General features: G+C 36.8%; 1 protein-coding gene across 3 annotated transcripts; it reads left to right on the top strand.

Annotated features, from left to right (window-relative positions):
* Nucleotides 1–1,355: 1,355 nt before the first annotated feature.
* Nucleotides 1,356–18,727, top strand: LOC149814047 (uncharacterized). 3 transcript variants are annotated; one of them, XM_089990389.1, is made up of 13 exons: nt 1,356–1,666; nt 1,976–2,067; nt 2,220–2,245; nt 2,384–2,645; nt 2,732–2,827; nt 2,908–3,023; nt 3,124–3,204; nt 8,746–8,869; nt 11,138–11,187; nt 15,006–15,096; nt 16,855–16,890; nt 16,972–17,069; nt 18,039–18,727. In XM_089990389.1, exons 1-13 carry the CDS (start codon nt 1,356–1,358, stop codon nt 18,153–18,155), a joined length of 1,500 nt encoding a protein of 499 aa, XP_089846515.1. In that variant the 3' UTR covers nt 18,156–18,727. The 3 variants fall into 3 exon arrangements, with proteins under 3 accessions (XP_089846515.1, XP_089846517.1, XP_089846516.1); XM_089990391.1 differs by lacking the exon at nt 2,220–2,245 and having other exon boundaries at nt 1,976–2,119; nt 2,413–2,645; XM_089990390.1 differs by lacking the exon at nt 2,220–2,245 and having other exon boundaries at nt 1,976–2,093.
* Nucleotides 18,728–20,624: the final 1,897 nt, after the last annotated feature.

A 20,624-nucleotide genomic window follows, 5' to 3' on the forward strand; every position in this document is an offset into this window, starting at 1 on the left:
TTTAACCAATTATGGCCCAACCCCATAAACTCCATTGAATAAAGAAGAGAAGCTCAGTTAACCAACTCAAAAGCCTTGTTAATGTCCAAATTAGGTGGAAAAATGGATGGCCCGACAATAATTTCAGAATTATTTCACCTTGTTAATATTCATGATCAGATTAACTCCATATTTGACTTAAAATGCTGAACTGAATCCGAAAGTGATCCGAATCCTATCCTAATTTACATTCGGATTTTACTTCAAGGATCCATATCTAGAAAAAACAAGTCATACTTGGATTGGATATCCCATATCCTATCCATTTGCAGTCCTACAGTCTAGTTTGAATTTCACGATGTAATTTAGTAGGACTCGACTATTGGATAATATTTTTTTGACAGAAAATATATTTTTATGAGCCAGGAAAAATCGATGCCTTCATAGCCATTGTTTTTTTGATAATCGAAAAATCGGATTTCAGCAATCCAAAAGTTGGTTTCCACTAAACAAAACGTGTAGATCATGGTGTTAGATGCGAGAAACAAGAGGGTTTCACCCCCATTTACTATGTTGTTTGCACATGACTATAGCAACTCTTAACCCCAAATTTTTTAGCAAAAATGACCTTTAACGATAGTTGCAATCATCACAAAAGATTGTTTTTTTTACAATCTTTTTACCACTGATTGCATGCGTGATCAGTGGCACAATTGTCTGTTACTGTTAGAAGAGATGGGCGTCCCACAATTCTATACATATATATATGATCTATGATCTACAAGGTTTTGTAAATCCAATCACTGTTTTCTTCAAAAAAAATCTATTTTTTTTATAGATCAAATGTTACAGGTGTGATATCCATGGTTTGTTTAGTAGAAAACTTATTTTGAGTAAATTATGATAAGTAATTAAGTTTTAAAGTGATCCAAAAATCAATGGCCCACAATGTACTAAAATTTTATTACTCAAAATCAATACAACTTAGCACCTATCATTTCTAGCTCATTAATATTTACCCTTTATATATATATATATATATATAAAACACTTGCAAAAATATGCTTAACTTTGGCCTATTTATCAGCACGAAAGCTCATCTTTTGAGATATTGCGAATAAACGCCCAGTTAAAGCAATTCTCAAAAATTAGGCATGTATTTGTAATACTTAAATTTTTTTTTTGTGTTTGTGAATAGTCCAAAGCTAGGCGTATTTTTCTATCTCTTTCAAGATAAAATAATTTTTTTACAAGAACACGTCTTACATTTCGCGTAATTACGAGAATCGAACTCTCGTCTTCGTCTTCGCCTGCGTGAAGAAGAAGAAAAAGAAGAAGAGGAGGGTGACTGTTTCGGTATGCTTGCGTTCTGAGGGATGAGCTATTATCTCAGAGGCCTCGTCGACTCCCTGGGTTCCTTACTCTCCGGACGATCCGATCCGGTCTCGGATGAGCAGCGCCCCCCCGCGCACGATCAAAGTATGGACGGCGTCCCTCCGCCCGTCTCGAACGAGAGGGTCGCGTACAAGCTCAAGGGGTACTTCGACCTCGCGAAGGAGGAGATCGACAAGGCCGTCCGCGCCGAGGAATGGGGTCTGGTAGACGACGCGGTCGTTCATTACAACAACGCGCGATCGATCCTCTCCGAGGCCAAGTCCGCGAGGGCTTCCTCCTTCGTCTCCTCTAGGTAATTCGACGGTTCGATCGCGTTTCGTTGTTGTGGAATTCGGAGGAATGGGACTCCAATTCGATCGAATTATTCTTTTCCTCTCATTTGCGATGAAGAGTTTTGGTGGAATTGGATTCCGTTCTCATCAAATGCGATGAATGCAAAGACACCATTAGGGTTTTGGTTTTCACCGTTTGCAGTTTCTTCCTGACTCAGAGGCTGTAGATTCTACATAGATTAATCCGAGTTTCTGTTTCAGTTTTGATGTTTAAGGGTTTAAGCATAAGTTTCGTGTCACTGAAGTTCATTAATGGTGTTTTGGTGAAGTGAGCAGGAGAAGGTGAACTCCTATTATCAAAAGATATTGAAGTGGGAAGGACAAGTTTTAGACAGGCTGAAAGTTCTTAGTAAACGGACAGGTTTTGGATTAATCTTCCATCTTTCCGCCATTAGAAAACAAAAGACCTTTTTATTTTTTTTCCCGGATGATTTTATTGTTTGTTTACTTAGTTTCAGGCTACAGGAGTTAAACTTATTTTACTTTTTCTTGTTTTCATATGTTGATTTTTAGTTCGTGGTGGCACAAGGATAGATAAGGTACATAGCAATTTATTTTCTTTGATTTTGAGATTTGTGTATAAACTATGGCCGTATAGTTCAGACTTTCTTCGTGTAATATGTAAATTTCATCGCAATAGTTTGTTGATTTAATTCTTTTGGGAGTTCCTATCGCAGCCAGTCTCTGGCCATACATCCTCAAGTACATCTCCATCTACAAAGTCTACCCCAAGGAATACTTCATTGAAGAAACCCATTAATGCCACCTCAAGTGTTGTTCTTCCAAAATCAGTTAATACCACTAGGAGCTCAAATGTGAATTCTATTGGGAGCTCGCAATCTAAACAAGAATCTATTAATGGCTATGATGCTAAACTTGTTGAAATGGTAAATAGCGTGATCATGGACAGAAGTCCTGCCGTCAAATGGGATGATGTTGGTGAGTAACGTGCATGTTGTCTGCTATGACTGGTTGGATGTGGAGATCAAACTGGTAGTAACTCTCTCTTCTCGATTTCTGTACAGCTGGTCTTGATAAAGCAAAACAAGCATTGTTAGAAATGGTTATCCTTCCAACAAAGAGAAGAGACTTATTTATTGGCCTGCGGAGGCCGGCTAGAGGTATTCAATGTCAAATATATATTTGCAGAAAAGTCTGTTTTGATTTACATTTCTAAGCAAGATTCCTTTTCCACACACAGGATTGCTTCTTTTTGGTCCGCCTGGAAACGGAAAAACCATGCTTGCAAAAGCTGTTGCCTCCGAGGCGGAAGCAACATTTTTCAATATTTCAGCATCTTCCTTGACCTCAAAATGGGTGCGGCATTTACTGCATAGCCACTCCACGTATCTCTGAATATTGATGTGTAGTGTTATTTCTTATGTACAAATATTTTATTAGATTTACACTGCAATAGGTGGGAGAGGCAGAAAAGCTTATGCGGACTCTTTTCTCCGTTGCCATTGCTAGGCAACCATCAGTTATTTTTATGGATGAGGTGTGTCCATGTAGTTTTTTATTTTTTTATTCCCAATGATAGTATGTCCATGTAGTTTACCAGCTTCAATTGTGTGTGAACATCGAAGCTTGAATGTTAATAATCTTTTTTCTTTTGTTGGTAAAAAAACCCAAGTCATTGAATTCATGAGTTATTCCTGAGAATGTGTTGCATGTTTTCGTAATATTACAAGGCTACCAATAGAGGCATTCCTACTTAGTTGTCCAGGCCATCAATAATTCATATCTACCCACCAATTTATACATTTCTTACTTGGATCTCATGGAGAATGCCCTGAATCTATATTTGATCAAGAGCTTACATACTAATCTTCAGAAATCAATTTTGTGAATGGCTAAAGAGCAGAAAATCAAAATTTGGAGAACTTACTTTTCAAACCCAACTGCATTTCAAAATGTGTGAGAAAGCTTGTTGGTGTAGTGTTATGGTTTCTGTCCACATGGATTGATGATCTATGCTTGTTTTTGAGAGATGTGAGAATTGTCTTTCTTCAAAATTGTATAAGGATTTCTTTACTGAATGAAGAGATAGTGGTTTATTTCTTGAAAGAAGATTAAATTTATTAAATCAATAGGTTGATTTGGAGTAGAATAAAATAAGCCTAGTCCCTCATTTTTGAAGCACATTGAAATATCAACAAGGTTACAAATCCTATCTAAGTTAGTAATGTTTATACAAGGTGGGTGACTGCTTGTGCATTTGTCTTAATCACCTGGATGGATTTGTGGTTTTCACTTGTAATAAGATTTGCATTTTATCATTTCATATGCGTTCCAGATAGTAACTCAAAAACTTGTATATGATTGACATCATGATCTCTTAGATCTACAGAGTGGTAACTCGAAAACCAAAAATTTGGAAAATTTATTTTTGATCAACAGATCTACATATTGACATCATTATTAATATTATTAATATTTATGCACCTCAAGCAGGTTTAGATGATTCCATTAAGCGCCAATTTTGGAAAGATTTAGATGGAGTAGTACAAGGGATATCTTATGGAGAAAAGCTTTTCATCGGCGGTGACCTTAATGGACATGTAGGCATTAGTAGGGATGAATTTGAGAGTATCCATGGAGGCTATGGTATAGGAGAAAAAAACGAAAGTGGAGAAAGGATTTTAGATTTTGGTTTGTCCTATGATATGATCTTAGCAAACACTTGGTTTAGGAAGAGGGAGTCTCACCTAGTAACATTTAAAAGTGGGGTTAATACAAGTCAGATAAATTTTTTTCTACTTAGAAAGAGAGATAGGGGTTGTTGCATCGATTGTAAGGTTATACCGGGAGAAAGTGTAGCTACACAACATAGTCTTAATTTTAGATCTTAGAATTAGACAATGCCGCAAAAGGGATAGACATAGGATAGATTCTAGAATTAAGTGGTGGGCACTGAAAAGAGCTAAGCAAGGAATGTTTGTAGAGCAGTTAGTTAAGGAAGCTGATTGGTGTCTCGATGTTAATACGAGTCTGATAGATTTTTTTCTACTTAGAAAGAGAGATAGGGGTTGTTGCATCGATTGTAAGGTTATACCGGGAGAAAGTGTAGCTACACAACATAGAGTCTTAATTTTAGATCTTAGAATTAGACAATGCCGCAAAAGGGATAGACATATGATAGATTCTAGAATTAAGTGGTGGGCACTGAAAGGAGCTAAGCAAGGAATGTTTGTAGAGCAGGTAGTTAAGGAAGTTGATTGGTGTCTCGAGGAGGATTCAGAATCAATGTGGAATAAGATAGCGGGTGGCATGAGAAATGTAGCTAAGGAGGTATTGGATGAGTCTAAAGGCGGTGCACCGCTAGGTAAGGATACATCATGGTGGAACGAGGATGTCAAATTAGATATTAAGGTTAAAAGAGAGTGTTATAGAAATCTAAGTAAGAGTCATGATAATGAGAATTTGGAGAAGTATATGATAGCAAAGAAGGAAGCTAAAAAAATAGTTCAAAACGCTAAGGATAAGGTATATAAGGAGGTTTATGACAAGTTGGATACCAAAGAGGGCGAGAAGGATATTTATAGGCTTGCAAAGATGAGAGATAGGAAATCGAGGGATCTGGGTATGGTTAGATGTATCAAAGATGAAGCGCAAAGGGTTTTAGTCAAAGATGAGGAGATTAAGGAGAGATGGAAAAATTATTTTGATAAGCTATTTAATGGAAGTCATGCTCAGGATCTTGGAGACTTCTCCATTCCTTTTCAGGAGATAAATCGTGACTTCATGCGTAAGATTCAAAAGAAAGAAATTGCAGAGACATTGAAGAAAATGAAATCAAGAAGGGCAGTTGGCCCAGATGGTATACCTATCGAGGCTTGACAATGCTTGGGAGAGAAAAGTTTAGAATGGTTGACAAATCTTTTTAACAAGATTTGACAGACAAATAAGATGCCTAATGAGTGGAGGAAGAGTACTTTGGTGCTTCTATATAAGAATAACAGTGATATACAAGATTGCACAAACTATCGTGGTATAAAACTCATGAGTCATACTATGAAACTTTGGGAGAAGGTGATTGAGTCTAGGTTGAGGAAGGTTGTCATGATATCGGAGAATCAATTTGGTTTTATGCCTGGGAGATCCACTATGGAAGCTATACATCTTCTTAGACAACTTAATGAGAGATATAGAGAGAAGAACAAAGATTTGCATATGTTTTTTATTGATTTGGAGAAGGCATACGATAGAGTACCTAGGGACGTTCTCTGGTGGACAATGATGAAGAAAGATGTTTCTCTCAAGTACATTAGTGTAATTAAAGATATGTATGAAGGAGTAGTAACCAATGTCTGCACTTGTGGAGGGGTGACAACCAATTTTCCTATAACGATTGGGTTACATCAAGGATTTGCTTTAAGCCCTTTCCTATTTGCTATAGTGATGGATGAGCTTACGAGATCAATTCAAGAAAGTGTATCGTGGTGTATGTTGTTTGCTGATGATATTGTTTTGATTGATGAGTCTAGAGCTGGGGGTTAATGCTAAGTTAGAATTATGGAGACAGGCATTTGAAGCAAGAGGTTTTAAGTTGGGTAAGAGTAAGACAAAATATATAGAATGTCGGTTTAGTAAGCAACGAAGTAGTGATGAGAGTGTAGTGAATCTTGGTGAGCAAGAAATACCGGTGGATGATTGTTTCAAATATTTGGGATCTATCATTCAAAAGTATGGAGAAATTGATGGAGATGTAAATCATAGGATAAAGGTTGGGTGGATGAAATGAAAAAGTGCAACTGGAGTGTTGTGCGATCGTAGAATGCCATTGCGGTTGAAGGGAAAGTTTTATAGGACGACAATTAGACCCGCTTTACTATATGGTACGGAATGTTGGGCTGCCAAGAGACATCATTTTCAAAAAATGAGTATAACTGAGATGCGTATGCTTAGATGGATGTGTGGAAATACAATAAAAGATAAGATTCAGAACGAGGAGATACATAAGAAGGTAGGCGTTGCATCCATTGAAAATAAGATGAGAGAGAATCATTTACGGTGATTTGAACATATTCGGCGAAGGCCTAATGATGCTCCAGTTATAAGGATGGAGACATTAGAAAATATATTAGTTAAAAGAGGCCGGGGTAGGCCTAGGAAGACTTGGATGGAGATGATAGGAAAGGATATGAATGCTTTGAACCTCACCGAGGACATGGCATTGGATAGAAATGATTGGAGGAGAAGGATTCATGTGGAAGACCCAGAATGATTTTCTTTTTTGGTTCATATCGCCGACATCAATTGTTTTGGGATGAAGGCGTAGTTGTTGTATTTTTTATCAACTTGGAGAATTTTTATATATTTCATCTGACAGTTTTTGCCACATGTCTAATGCTTTGTGTCCATTTTGAGAAATAAACATTTGAAAGCTGATTTTGTTGCAAATTTGTTCAAATTGATAGCAGTTTTCATGTTTTAGGTCATGTTTAAGGACTTTCCTTCTCTTCTTAACATGGGCTTTTTCAGAAGTAAAAGAGAAAAGGTCCAATGAGGAACTATATATTCTTCATCCTATCTCTTCAATTTTAAGCATCTTGCTTGAGACTTCTACCCTTTTTGAAGAATGAAGATTATGGAATTTAATATATTGCAAGGGCCTATATCTTTTGCATCTTAGTTTATGAGTTTGCATATCACTCTTGTTCTGCTGGATAAGTTAATAAAAAGTTAGGCACTATTGTTTGGATGACACATTCCAAAACCTGGGTTTACCAAACCCAGGTTTTGACAAACTCAGGTTTACCAAAGTCTGGTTTTAGAGTTGTGTTTGGATGACAAAACCTTCAAATTAGGTCTTTTTAGATTTTTTTCCCAGTTGTTTCCTGGCCACCCAATGGTCACAAAACAGCTGTGAGGTATTATCAGACACATGGGTGGTGCCGTCCCACCGTTTTCCAGTCTTGGTGGCTACCGTCTCTCACTAATCAGCCACCTTCTGGCCATAATATGTTTGTGCGGTGGCTGGTTACGGCCAGAAAACTGAAAAGAGAAAGAGATAAGTTTGACACCACTCCGTCATTTGCCAGCCACTGGTTGGTTATGGTAAAAAAGAGAGAAAATGTATGGATGTCCTCCAGCCACCGACCAGTTAAAAAATGGTCAGGATGGTACTGTCCTCATCAGATGGTGCCATATGATTCATTTCTTAATGTTCTTCCAGAAAATGGCTGGATGGTGTTGCATTATGGTGAGTCTCGTGGTGAGGAGGAAGAAGAGGAATGGGAGGGGGGATGTGGGCACCCATTCCTTGATAAACTTCGTTTGGGGCAAAAAAAGTTTGGGAGGGCAGTTTTTCACAAATCAGTTTCGTGGCAACCAACCAGTGCACAAAACCGGGCTTTCTGTAATAAACCAGGTTAACACCCAAAACCAGGTTTTCAACCTAGTTTTAAGCATTGTCCAAACGCCTCTTAGTGGTTATATATATGGTGCTTAGACACTTGATTTACATAGATCTAAGCTCCAAACACGAAATCTAACCTTTGGATGATGTTTAGCATGTCCTATTTACTATTTCATGTGTTAAAGTTGACTCAAATGGGATGTTTTATTCCATTTCTAAACCACCCCTATTTTCATGAATTGTGAGCAGTTGATTTTTCACCATCTAAAAAAAGAATCTGATGGTGTATTAGACATGATAAAACCTTCTAACATATTAAATACACCATACTAAACACCTGTATGGTTAGATTTACCATTTGATGGTTAGATCCGTACAAACAAGAGTGCATACCACCATAAGGTATCATGGTATAGAACCACCATATATTTTCTCATATATATAAGTTAATTTAAGAGAATAATCAGCTGATGCCTAGATTATGCTTATCAATAATTAAAAGGTTTTGCTGCTCTGTTGTGTGATTTGTTGAATTTTTTCTTCTTATCTGCTTAGTATATACCCAAAAACATGCTTATTTGCTTGCTCTAAATCTTATGTGTCTTGAGAATCTTACATTCCCAGTGCTATTAATTAAACTACCTTGCAGAAATCTTATGTTTGATACTAATCGTGCAGATTGATAGTGTCTTGTCTGCAAGAGTGGCCAATGAGAACGAGGCAAGCAGAAGATTGAAATCAGAGTTCTTAGTTCAGTTTGATGGTGTGGCATCTAATTCAAATGATCTTGTAATTGTCATAGGCAAGCCACTTAACTCATTCCCCTAAGTATGAAGTATTGGCTATATTTCTTTTCACGTTTTTTGCTTAATGTTATGCAATTCCTAATTAAAAAGCTCAGAGAGTAATATCGTTATGATCATATGTGAACTAACTTTTATGAACCAAATGTTTCCTCTACATTGAGTAAGTTTCATGGCATAATAACAGAGGCTTGCTGCATATTGCAACTAATGCTTCTTAATTGTATGATTATGTTATATATGTATTCACTGAAAAAATATAAATATCTTCAGAAATTCTGGTTTACCTATGCATTTTCACATGCATCTGGTAAGTGGTAACACATTTTTTGAGCTGGTAGATGAATTTCTACCTATTGCTTTCACGGACTAGATTTGGGCATGGGCTGTGCAAGTTTACACTGAATGTAGGTTCTTAAGGTTAAGGAGTTAGAAAGTTTAGCTTGTAGCTTTTAACACTTGACAAATTTTGCGTCAAGAGTCAAGGAGCATGTTCTCTTTGTATATGCTTCTTCTCCTGTACTAACCTCACATGTCTTACCTCCAATGGTGTTTTGTCATTATATTGTCCTCCTATTTCTGGAGAAGTTCAACATATTGTTATAATGTGTGTTTCCACTTATATATCCTTGTTCAATGACATTTTCTCATTCTTAGCATGAAGTTTTATATGTTTTGTTCTTATTCTTTATGAAATTCATGGTTGGCATTTTCTAGTGTTATATGTTTGTCAACATGCCTGTCCATTTGATTTATTTCATTAATCGATGCGGGTCCTTTCTGCATAAAAAAGGGAATCTTTTGTTAGAATATAAGCCAAAGTGATGTGTGTTAATCAAAGTAAATTTTCTTTATAAAAAGAATATATCAATGAAATTCTATAAAATGGTTTCATGGGATTCAACCAATTGTACTGATTGTGGGATATCGTTGAGAAATAGGAATCGGTGTTATCAAAGAATTTCCTGTGATTATTCCTAGTATAGAGTGAGTCAATCATCCACTTTGGTATCTTATTGAACAAAAATGCTGATGTTGTTCCTCCATTGATAAAAAATTTCGACCTTTGGCAAATATCATGATCATCCAATAAGAAAGGTTTCAATTTATTCAAATGAACGATTGAGCACCTATCAATTCTAACAACTAGGAAATGCAATTCTATTAGCCAGATTGGCCATCGTGAAATTGTTTTCATCAACAGTAGATAAACAGAATTGTCTACTCATGGGCAAGGGACACCTTTATGCTTTCTTCTTGGCAGATGAGTTTTCAGATACAGCAAGTGCAATGGTTGATGTACCTGTTTAATACATCAGCAACATAGAAATGCCCTGCAAATCTGAGGAACTAATAATAGGTATATCTGTAACTTCTCATTGCCTTCCAGTGATTTTAAACAATCTTTTTTGGTGCTACATACATGAAGAACTAACCTTGCCGCCCTGGCTTCCCTATCTCACTATGATGTTCACTACCACTGTCCGTTGTTTACCAGTCTAGTTGCTTCCTTTATCCACAGCATCAAATATACCAATATCTTTGAATATTGAAAGAAAATTTCAGAAAATTGTAGTGTCCTACTGAGGATGTTAACACGTAGAAAAGAGCCCTTAGAGTCTGATGGTATGGAGCTTATGTCTTTACCAGTCTAGCTTTTTCCTTTATCCACAGCATCAAATATACCAATATCTTTGAATATTGAAAGAAAGTTTCAGAAAATTGTAGTGTCCTACTGAGGATGTTAACACATAGAAAAGAGGATCAGCCCTTAGAGTCTGATGGTATGGAGCTTATGTCTTTATCTGCAGTTCTTGGCTTAACTCTGTGGTTGTCTATGAAGAATTGGGAGAGCTGTGGAGCTTGCATGTGATTGCAACTGAACCCCCCCCCCCCCCCCCCCCCTTAAAGTCATTGCTTCTCCTCAGTGGAAACTAATGACTCACTACCGATTCCTTTCTGTAAAATTTTGCTTCTTTTGTCATAGCTTGCTTATTTTTCTGTACTGATTAATATTGAAATATCTTGATTTTTCTGGAGAGTTTTTAGTTTACACATACTGTTTATGCCACTGTTTATCATTAGAATTCTTGGCCTAAATTTCATTTATTGTTTTATAAAATTTATACTGCCTTTTCGTAGCTTAAACTTTGTATCATATTGTTTGATATTATTGCTGATTATTCTGTATCAGGACGTAACACATGCTTTTGGTGGCTAGTAACTAAATGCTTGTTCTTGTTGGATCTTCTTGTGTGGTTGTTCAGGTGCGACTAATAAGCCTCAAGAATTGGATGATGCTGTTCTCAGGAGATTGGTAAGAATTGGCTATCACGCATGCTGAACTTAAATTCGAATGTGTCTGCATTCATATCATTAGCCAGTTATGCATGTGTGGCACGGGAATGGTCAATTTGTATATCATCTCCTGTTGCTTAAATTCCTAAACACAATGTCTTATTGTTTCTTTTACATGGAAAGGTTTTCCTTGATGGAGATGTATATCCTGATTTGTAGGCAAATCTGTATTTTCAAATTTAGTATTAATGGACGTGTGCCATTAGCATGATTTGTTTCCAGAGGAAACACTTGAGGATTTTTCAAATATTTGAATAGGCAATGAACTGCAAGGATTTCTTATGTCGAAGATTCATATTAAAAATGTTGTCAGCCTAGAACTCTCTTCTATTTGTTACTTTAGCAATATAAGTAGTATTGTATTTAAGATAGTTTCCATTATTATAGGAAGTGTCAAGTGTTAAAACTTATCCAGCAACCAAAAAGAAAGACTTGTTAGAAGCTGCAACTTCTCAAGCAGTTTTCTTCAAATTTTTTCTCTGGATGGGGAGTGGTGACACTGTGTCATTGGTGGTTATTTTAAGCATGACGGTAGTCTCGTAGTGATAGTGCTAGGCAGAAATGAAGACAAGAACCTTTGAAGATAACTTTTCAAATAGTAGTTCTAAGTCTTCTGACTATGGCAGGATCCAGGCCGACAATTATCTTTGTGCAAAAGAAAAGTGGCATGGTTTGGATCTAAATTGGATTGTGCCATCTATAGTAGGAAATCATTATCTATTTCTAACTCCTTGTAGTCGATGTTAGTTCTGGTGGCCCCTTGTTACCGATATAAATTGATCTTATATTTTCTCAAAAAAAAAAATCTGCTGATTATGGATTCAGAACAGGGCTACATTTTACTTTCCTGGGAAATGCAAGATCTGAGGATTCCAAAGAGACGAATAACAAGATTTTAAAGAGAACATACCCGAAGAACCGATCCTACGCTCCACACAGTACCAGCTTCATTTTCTATTGGGCTTCACTTATTGAAAAGAATCATAAGGTCTGTTCATTGCTTACATCTGCCTCCATGATGCCTCCTAATCTGGCATCCCAATCCCCAATTTTCCAACCAGTGTTCAGCAACAAGTTGTTCCTTACATCTCACTGGAGCACAGGTCAAAGGCAAAGATACCTTTAGAATAAGGGAGTTAATCTGTGGATTTGGTCAAATTCGGATGTGCCAACCTTCACCCAGTTGAACTCCAATTCTTTCCTTAAAATCCTCGAGAACCAGAAGCCATCCTCTGCAGATTCCTGAATCCTGTTTCAGTTGGATGCAACTAGATAAACTCCTAGTGAGTCTCAAAATGCAATGTGTCATTTAGGGTAACAAGAACCATTAGCCCAACCTTCCTATAAAAAAAAATTCTTAGACCACCCAAAGTAGCTGGGAGAAAGACCTGATTCCAAGCTGAAGGTGAAGGTTTCTTGTTCCCCCACTTCTTCTCCTTGATAGGAGGCAAACAACTTCACAAGTCTTTTCTCCACATTCCTTTGGACATTTCATTAAAGAGAAGCTAGGTATTTTGGGAAACATGTCTGATAAGGGTGATAAGGGTAACCCTGCCCACCAACATTATTTAATTGAATGAGGTACTGTATGAACAGAGCAAATCATACTATGTACAACTCATATTTTGGTTGTTTGCATAATATTATGCTTTCTTACATGAATGATTGTATCTCTAGTGTATTGAAGGCTTCAATAAAATGAAGGTTAGAGTTAGATTGTTCTTTAGTAAACTCTTTGTGTGCGAGTATTAGATTATTAGTTGAATGTAGAAGCTGTATTATTCCTTGAGCATTTGCTAGATATGAAGTTATGAATGTATGCTTATTGTGTTGGAGAGCTCTATTTATGGTCTTAGATAAGCATCAGTGTCTTCTTTTATGAATCCAAACCTGATCATTGTGGTGCCTTTAAAGAGCATGTGATGACATATTTCATTGAAAAGATCCTGTGTATGTTCTAATCTATGTAGTCAAAAGCGCTAGGCGGTGCCTAGTCTGTAGAACCCTAAAAAAGACTAGTCGAGGACTAGGCGGGACTAGTTGGTACCCCAATTAAATATAAAAAAGGTACACAAAATATACACAAAAATATTTTTAGTTCTTTTACTAATAAGATGATTTCATTACACAAGTACAAAATTACACATGCTTTCACAAATTATATTAATATACATAACCAGAATATACATATATAATTGTACAAAAATACATACATATATATATATTCAATTATTAATAACATATTCAGTGTAATCAACAAAATATGCTTTCAACCTTCCACAAAAGCACAATAACACATACATATAAATAGCATATTACATAATTCATAATGCTAAACATGCTTTCAGGATTTTATAGAAAAAATCATCAGAAACAAAGTAACACACGCATACATAAAAAACATAATCAGTTTAAATTAATTGTGCATGCTTTAAATGTCTCATAGAAAAATCCCAAAAGCAAAGTAACACACACACATATAAATATAATAACTAAGCATGTTTTCATGATTTCGCAGAACAAATCACGCAAACACACACATACATATAATTATATATATACAAAAAAATAACAATATATATATATATATATATCATTCAAAAGTATGGAGAAATTGATGGAGATGTAAATCATAGGATAAATGTTGGGTGGATGAAATAGAAGAGTGCAACTGGAGTGTTGTGCGATCGTAGAATGCCATTGCGGTTGAAGGGAAAGCTTATAGGATGACTATTAGGCCCGCTTTACTATATGGTACGGAATGTTGGGCTGCCAAGAGACATCATATTCAAAAAATGAGTGTAGCTGAGATGCGTATGCTGAGATGGATGTGTGGAAATACAATAAAAGATAAGATTCAGAACGAGGAGATACGTAAGAAGGTAGGTGTTGCACCCATTGAAAATAAGATGAGAGAGAATCGTTTACGGTGGTTTGGACATATTCGACGAAGGCCTAATGATGCTCCAGTTAGAAGGATGGAGAAATGGGAAAATATATTAGTTAAAAGAGGTCGGGGTAGGCCTAGGAAGACATGGATGGAGGTGATAGGAAAGGATATGAATGCTTTGAACCTCACCGAGGACATGGCATTGGATAGAAATGAATGGAGGAGAAGGATTCATGTGGAAGACCCAGAATGATTTTCTTTGTTGGTTCATATCGCCGACCCCAATTGTTTTGGGATGAAGGCGTAGTTGTTGTTGTATATATATATATATATATATATATATATATATATATATATATGAATAATAAATAACTAAACTGCCCTCGTGCCTAGGCAGAGGCAGCTTAGTCTTCGACTAGGCGCCTTAGTCGGTGCCTAGTCGGCAAAATTGGTACCTTTTAAAGTACCCACCTAGGAATTGCAAATCCTAGGCGTTTTACTTAGCCTAGATCGACTAGGCGGACTAGTCGGTGCCTAGTCTGGGCTTTTAACTACATAGGTTCTAATATGTATTTCATTTTTGTATGCAGTCTTTAAGAAAGTTTTGTTTGTTCCAATGTGGACTCCATTTTGAATTTTTGATATTTTGAAAATGTCACAATAGTTTATCTATTTAATTGCTTTTGTTATATTGTGGCAATACTGCAATATTTTCAAAATTGGCTGCGATATTCATGACTATGCTCTCTCTCTCTCTCTCTCTCTCTCTGAATCCATGACTCCTACAACAAGTGGCCTTGTTTTTTTTTTTTGAATTCTTCTATTTGTTTTGGAAGTCTCGAGCCTTGAACATTAAACAGATCTAATTGCATATTAAATATGGCCAGGTGAAGAGAATATATATTCCCCTACCTGATGAAAGAGTTAGAAGGCTTCTTCTCAAACATCAGCTTAAGGGTCAAGCTTTTTCTTTACCTGGTAAAATGATACTTTTACCTTTAATCAGGCATATCTTACTATTCTCGGTTCTCATGTAAGTTTCTATCAGGATGATTGTTGCTAGCTTCCATCAAAATGACACAGTTTGCTAGAATTGTATGATTGTAGTGAAATGTGAGATTTACTCTACTGAAAGCAAGAATCCTTTCGGAATAGTGCTGTGGCTAATCTTAATGTACTGAAATATACTCTTGCCAAAAAGGAAGTGATGTAGTTTGGAGATGTACATTGACCGTCTTTTTTTCTTTTGCTGAAATTTGCATTTTGTATGGTGGGAATCTGTATCTAAAATGGTTGGGAGTGTAAATATTCATGCTTTCCCTTGCTAAGGAGGAATTCTTGGTTTGTGTAAGACTGTAAGTGGTAAAACATGAAAATAGTTCTATCATGTCCCCCTAAATGAATGGCTTTAATTATGAGGCTATGCCAACATTTGACTGTGTGCATATTTGATGATTCCACATAGATTGTTAATGCTTTTGGAGTGTTAACTGCTGCTTTCCAGGATTTGAATAATGGAATGATACACCAATGATGGTGTGCTCATGATTATGACTTAGAATGGGTTTGTCAATCGATAACATCCTCTATTCCAGAGAACATTCCAGCATGGATTTTCCTATTTCTGTCAATTGTAAGCTCTGGGAAGAAGCGTTGATTTAATTAGTTGGATACCTTATGGGAGAATATCTGGCAGTAGGGGACTTCCCTCATTAATACTTTATTAAACCTCTGTCAGTGTTCCACATAATATATAAGAAAGGAAGAGCATATGGATGATGCTACAGACAAGGGAAAAAACTTATCTATATTGCTGTGAATCTCTGTGATGACACCGTCTTCCAAACACAGCCTGCATCGTGGTGGTAGTTTTGTAATACATTTTCTTGCTCTTCCAGAAATAGTTTTGATAAAGCTGCATCACATAAACTATGAAAGGCAAAAGGCAGTGAATTACAAAAGGATACACTTGACAGAAAAGACTATGGGCATCTGATCTAGAACAAGAATCTCATTTTTTTCTTTATTGCTTTTCTAGATGATGTTCAATTCTGGATGTTGATGCATGCTTATAATATTCTCTGCCCTATTTGTATACCTGGCTGGAAAGAAATCAGAGAGTTTTCATAGCTCTATTAGGTTAGATCAATGGTATCCAGAGCTTCATCCTTCTGTTCATATTGGATGAAATGGTGAGGGACTGATCCTAATTGGATTTTAACTCTTAGGATTTGACTGCAAGCAAATATCTGATTTTTCCTTTAATTGTTTCTGGGGTTCAAGATGTTTGTATGAATGGAAATAAAAAAAACCTTGGTCAAAGCATATTTCACCTTTTAAATGTTGTGGGCATAGTTTTTTTTTTTTGCTTCTTTGGTTAATACACAGTGAATTTAATATATACACACTATGTAACCAACTAGGAAAATACTCAACGTTTTAAATTCTTTCAGCAATAAACCTCATGAAGTGCAGGTACATTTGTCTTGCATGTTTGCACTATTTTTCATTTTTTATCAACAAAATATGATTTTCATTAACTGCATGCTTTTAGCATGGACATCATAAATTGACAGAGAATTCTAATTTTAAGGTGACTTAATAAGCTCTATGTTATTTAATCTGGCTTGTTCTTGATGGTCATGCTTAACAGCTGCTTGTCATAGATTAGATTATATGTTTTATTGTTATGTGAATGATTTACTTATTTGTCCATGTTTTTTATTTCTGTAACAGATGGTGATATCGAAAGACTTGTAAGGGAGACAGAAGGTACGTCACTTTGCAAATACCATGTTTTGTATCTCCCTTATTTCTCTCTAGTAATGAAATGCTTGCGTTCCAAATGTGTAGGATATTCTGGTAGTGACCTACAAGCATTGTGTGAAGAAGCTGCATTGATGCCTATTAGAGAACTTGGTCCACAGATTCTCAAAGTAAAGGCAAATGAGGTAGGTAACTCGGCTCTTCCCTATTGATGACAAAATTTTCATGCAATAAATTTTGTTGCTTTAATCTTTTGTGCAGTTTGATTCTATGCTCTATATGAGTCACATTATTTGTTTAGTCTGATCCATGATGGATTTCCAACTGAAGCTCTTGGCTATGCTCTTTACCTTTGTTTTGAATTATTTGAGTGAAGTGATGGCTCTTCTTTGGATCACTGGGTCATGATCATATAAACTTCTTATGTGAACTTTTTCCAATTTCCTCTTAAGTTCTATCCAACACCACTAAGTATGTTTTTTCTTGAACTTGTCATCAAAACCCAGCTGAGAAATTCCCAGGAATGAGATTGGTGCTTATAGTTTCTGGTCATGCTTGGTTGTGGACAAGATGTTTGTATGGTAGTACTTGTGTAGGTTTAATGCATATAATTAACACGATTACTAACTGCATTCACATATTACAAGCAAGTGATAGTCTTCTGTAATTCCGGTAAATGAAAACACTGTGTGTTTATTGTTTTGCTGGAGCATCACTGAATTGTCATGCTGTCTGGAAGTATTGCTAACTGCTAAGTTCAATCTTTCTCTTGCTTTTGTTTCCAAACAGGAGAAAATATCCTATAGCTTTATCAGAGCCAAAACTTTTCTTTTCTATGTTAATTGACTTGTATTCCTCAAAAGTTGTATCCTCTTGAAGCGACCATAAAATGCCAAGCGTGTCTTAGATGATAATTGTGCTGATCCTTCTTCAGAAAGCTCATAAAAATGATTTTTTTTTGTGCACTACACAGGACCCAACATCTCGGATGCCATCATACAATGATATAATTTCTGTTATAAAAAGTGTTTGTTTTTCCTAAAATGCATTTCTAGCTATTCATGCTGAACTGATATCCACTTTACAATTTGGTGGCATCTTGTGGACCTTCAACCTAGCTTACGAATGTTGATGTTTATTTCACTTCCTTATAGGTGCGGCCTCTGAGATACAATGATTTTCAGCAAGCGATGGCTGTCATCAGACCGAGCATGGTGAAAAGCAAGTGGGAAGAACTTGAACAATGGAATAGGGAATTTGGGTCCAATTAAGAACTGAACACAGTACCACGGAGGTGGTATCCCATGTGGTAAACGGGATCCTGTGCCTGGCTGAAGGCCCAGGTTTGAATCCCTCTGCCACATGGGGCTTAAGAGATATCTGGTAGGGTTCTGCCTAACCCCAGCTTGCGTATCAAAAAGAAAAGAAAAGTGAACACGGTAATCCAAAGCTGCAACTGACCCCTCTTCATGATGATGCGTGCTGTCATTATGCTTATGCCATCATCTGAAGAAACTCCTAGCTGTTTGGTTTGATACTCCTGCAATCTATAACCAAACTTTGCAGGTATAATTCATTACCCCTTTGATTAGGGTATACACCATGGTGCATCAGTTTAACTGATGTACCGGAGAGGTGAAAAGTTAAAATGCCCTATATGCAGCAGACTTTGTACATATCTTTGTTTTGATTTTATTAATCCATTTTTTTTTCTAATATATGTAAATAGGAAACTGATACAGGAGATGACTATGCTACAAGTCACACCACTAGCACAAGTCATTACTATGTCGTGTATAATACCAGTGAAGATTTATGAAATGCTTGAGAAGATCTCTTTATACAGAAACTCAAATGAGCTAAGGATACTATTTAAAGCACATGCAAACTATTGTTATTAAGGGATAGGCATCCATTTCTTAACCCACAATGCTGTTCATCTAGAAAGTGGACAGCATCACAAAGGTTTGTGGAGTCCATCCGGTTGAGAATCCTTCGTTGGGTGGGTTTTTGGGTGCTGTTCATCTTAGCAATCGACGGCAATCAGGGTGCTTTGGATCCGACTCACACTTGAGGGTTAGGCTCTGTTCGGGAGCCCGAGTTGGAAGCGGCTGACAGAGATTCACCAAATCCTCATTATCTCTGCCGTTTGGTGTCTGATTTGGGATGAGGAGTGGAGATTGGAGGGGCGTCAGCATTAAAATCTGTGGAGATGTCGATGCCCCTCCATCGCTCCTCTCGTATCCCTCCCGAAACCGGCTCTCATGCAGACTTAATGACTTTATGTTGGTTCAAGAGGTTAGCCACTCAATCAGAATTCTTGATCTTTCCTTTTTTGTTCTTGGTTTCTCGAGAGTGGATCAGGTCAGAGGTTCTTGTCTCCCAAGAACCTTGGCTCATTGTCTGTGGTTCATCACTACGATTAACGCCACCCAAAATCCCATCTAAGACATTCACATTTTAAGAGCATCATGGCTGTCCATATTTTGTAGCCGCAGGCCCGCAGCTGCTGTTCATCTATAGAATGAAAGGCATTGCAAGGTCTTGTGGGGCCCATCCACTTTAATGGCAATCGATTGGAAATGCTTTGCATGTTTTCATCTTGAAGATGAACGGCATACAAGTAAACCTTATGCAGTTATACCTGGCCTTCCCTTGGGTTATGCAGCCTACCAAGAGACGAGGACCTCTAGATTTCTGACATGTTGATGTGCCGGAGATGGCTAAATAGAGGAGCATTATGAGGCAGTGTTGATATCAATCTGAATCGGCCTGAATCAGCTGATTCACATCAAATCGGCCCTTTGTCAAAAACCATACAGGGGTCGATTTGGTCCTATTAAAAATTTGGCACATTTTTCTGTTGAATCGGCTGAATTAACTTGAATCAGATTCTACCATAAATCTTGTCAAAGTGGATTTAATTATGAAGAAATTTAGCTTGTGTGTGTGTGGCTTGTTAAAACTCTTGAAGTTTCCCTTGCCCACAAGAGAGTATACAACAACAACAACTACACCTTCATCCCAAAAGAAATGGGGTCGGCGATATGAACCCAAAAAGAAAATCATTTCGGGTCTTCCACATGAATCCTTCTCCTCCAATCATTTCTATCCAATGCCATGTCCTCGGTGAGGTTCAAAGCATTCATATCCTTTCTTATCATCTCCATCCAAGTCTTCTTAGGCCTACCCCGACCTCTTTTAACTAATATATTATCCCATTTCTCCATCCTTCTAATTGGAGCATCATTAGGCGTTCGCCGAATATGTCCAAACCACCGTAAACGATTCTCTCTCATCTTATTTTTAATGGATGCAACGCCTACCTTCTTACGTATCTCCCCGTTTTGAATCTTATCTTTTATTGTATTTCCACACATCCATCTAAGCATACACATCTCAGCTACACTCATTTTTTGAATATGATGTCTCTTGGCAGCCCAATATTCTGTACCATATAGTAAAGCGGGCTTAATTGTCGTCCTATAAAACTTTCCCTTCAACCGCAATGACATTCTACGATCGCACAACACTCCAGTTGCACTACACCCAATTTCAAAACGAAAAATGATCTAATTTGATGTGTTTCTCTAAAAACTCTATAATTTTTTATATTCTTTTATGTTCAAAATCACAATTAACTAGTTTTTGAATGTCTTTTTTACCCTTTGCATGTGTGGAACTCACGAAGTTTGCACCAAATATCGTTTTGTTCGTCAAGTACTGCAAACTCTCACTTA

This window comes from Nuphar pumila, chromosome 15 (genome assembly GCF_984573655.1).
Source record: "Nuphar pumila chromosome 15, dmNupPumi1.hap1.1, whole genome shotgun sequence".
In the NCBI taxonomy this organism is placed as follows: domain Eukaryota; kingdom Viridiplantae; phylum Streptophyta; class Magnoliopsida; order Nymphaeales; family Nymphaeaceae; genus Nuphar; species Nuphar pumila.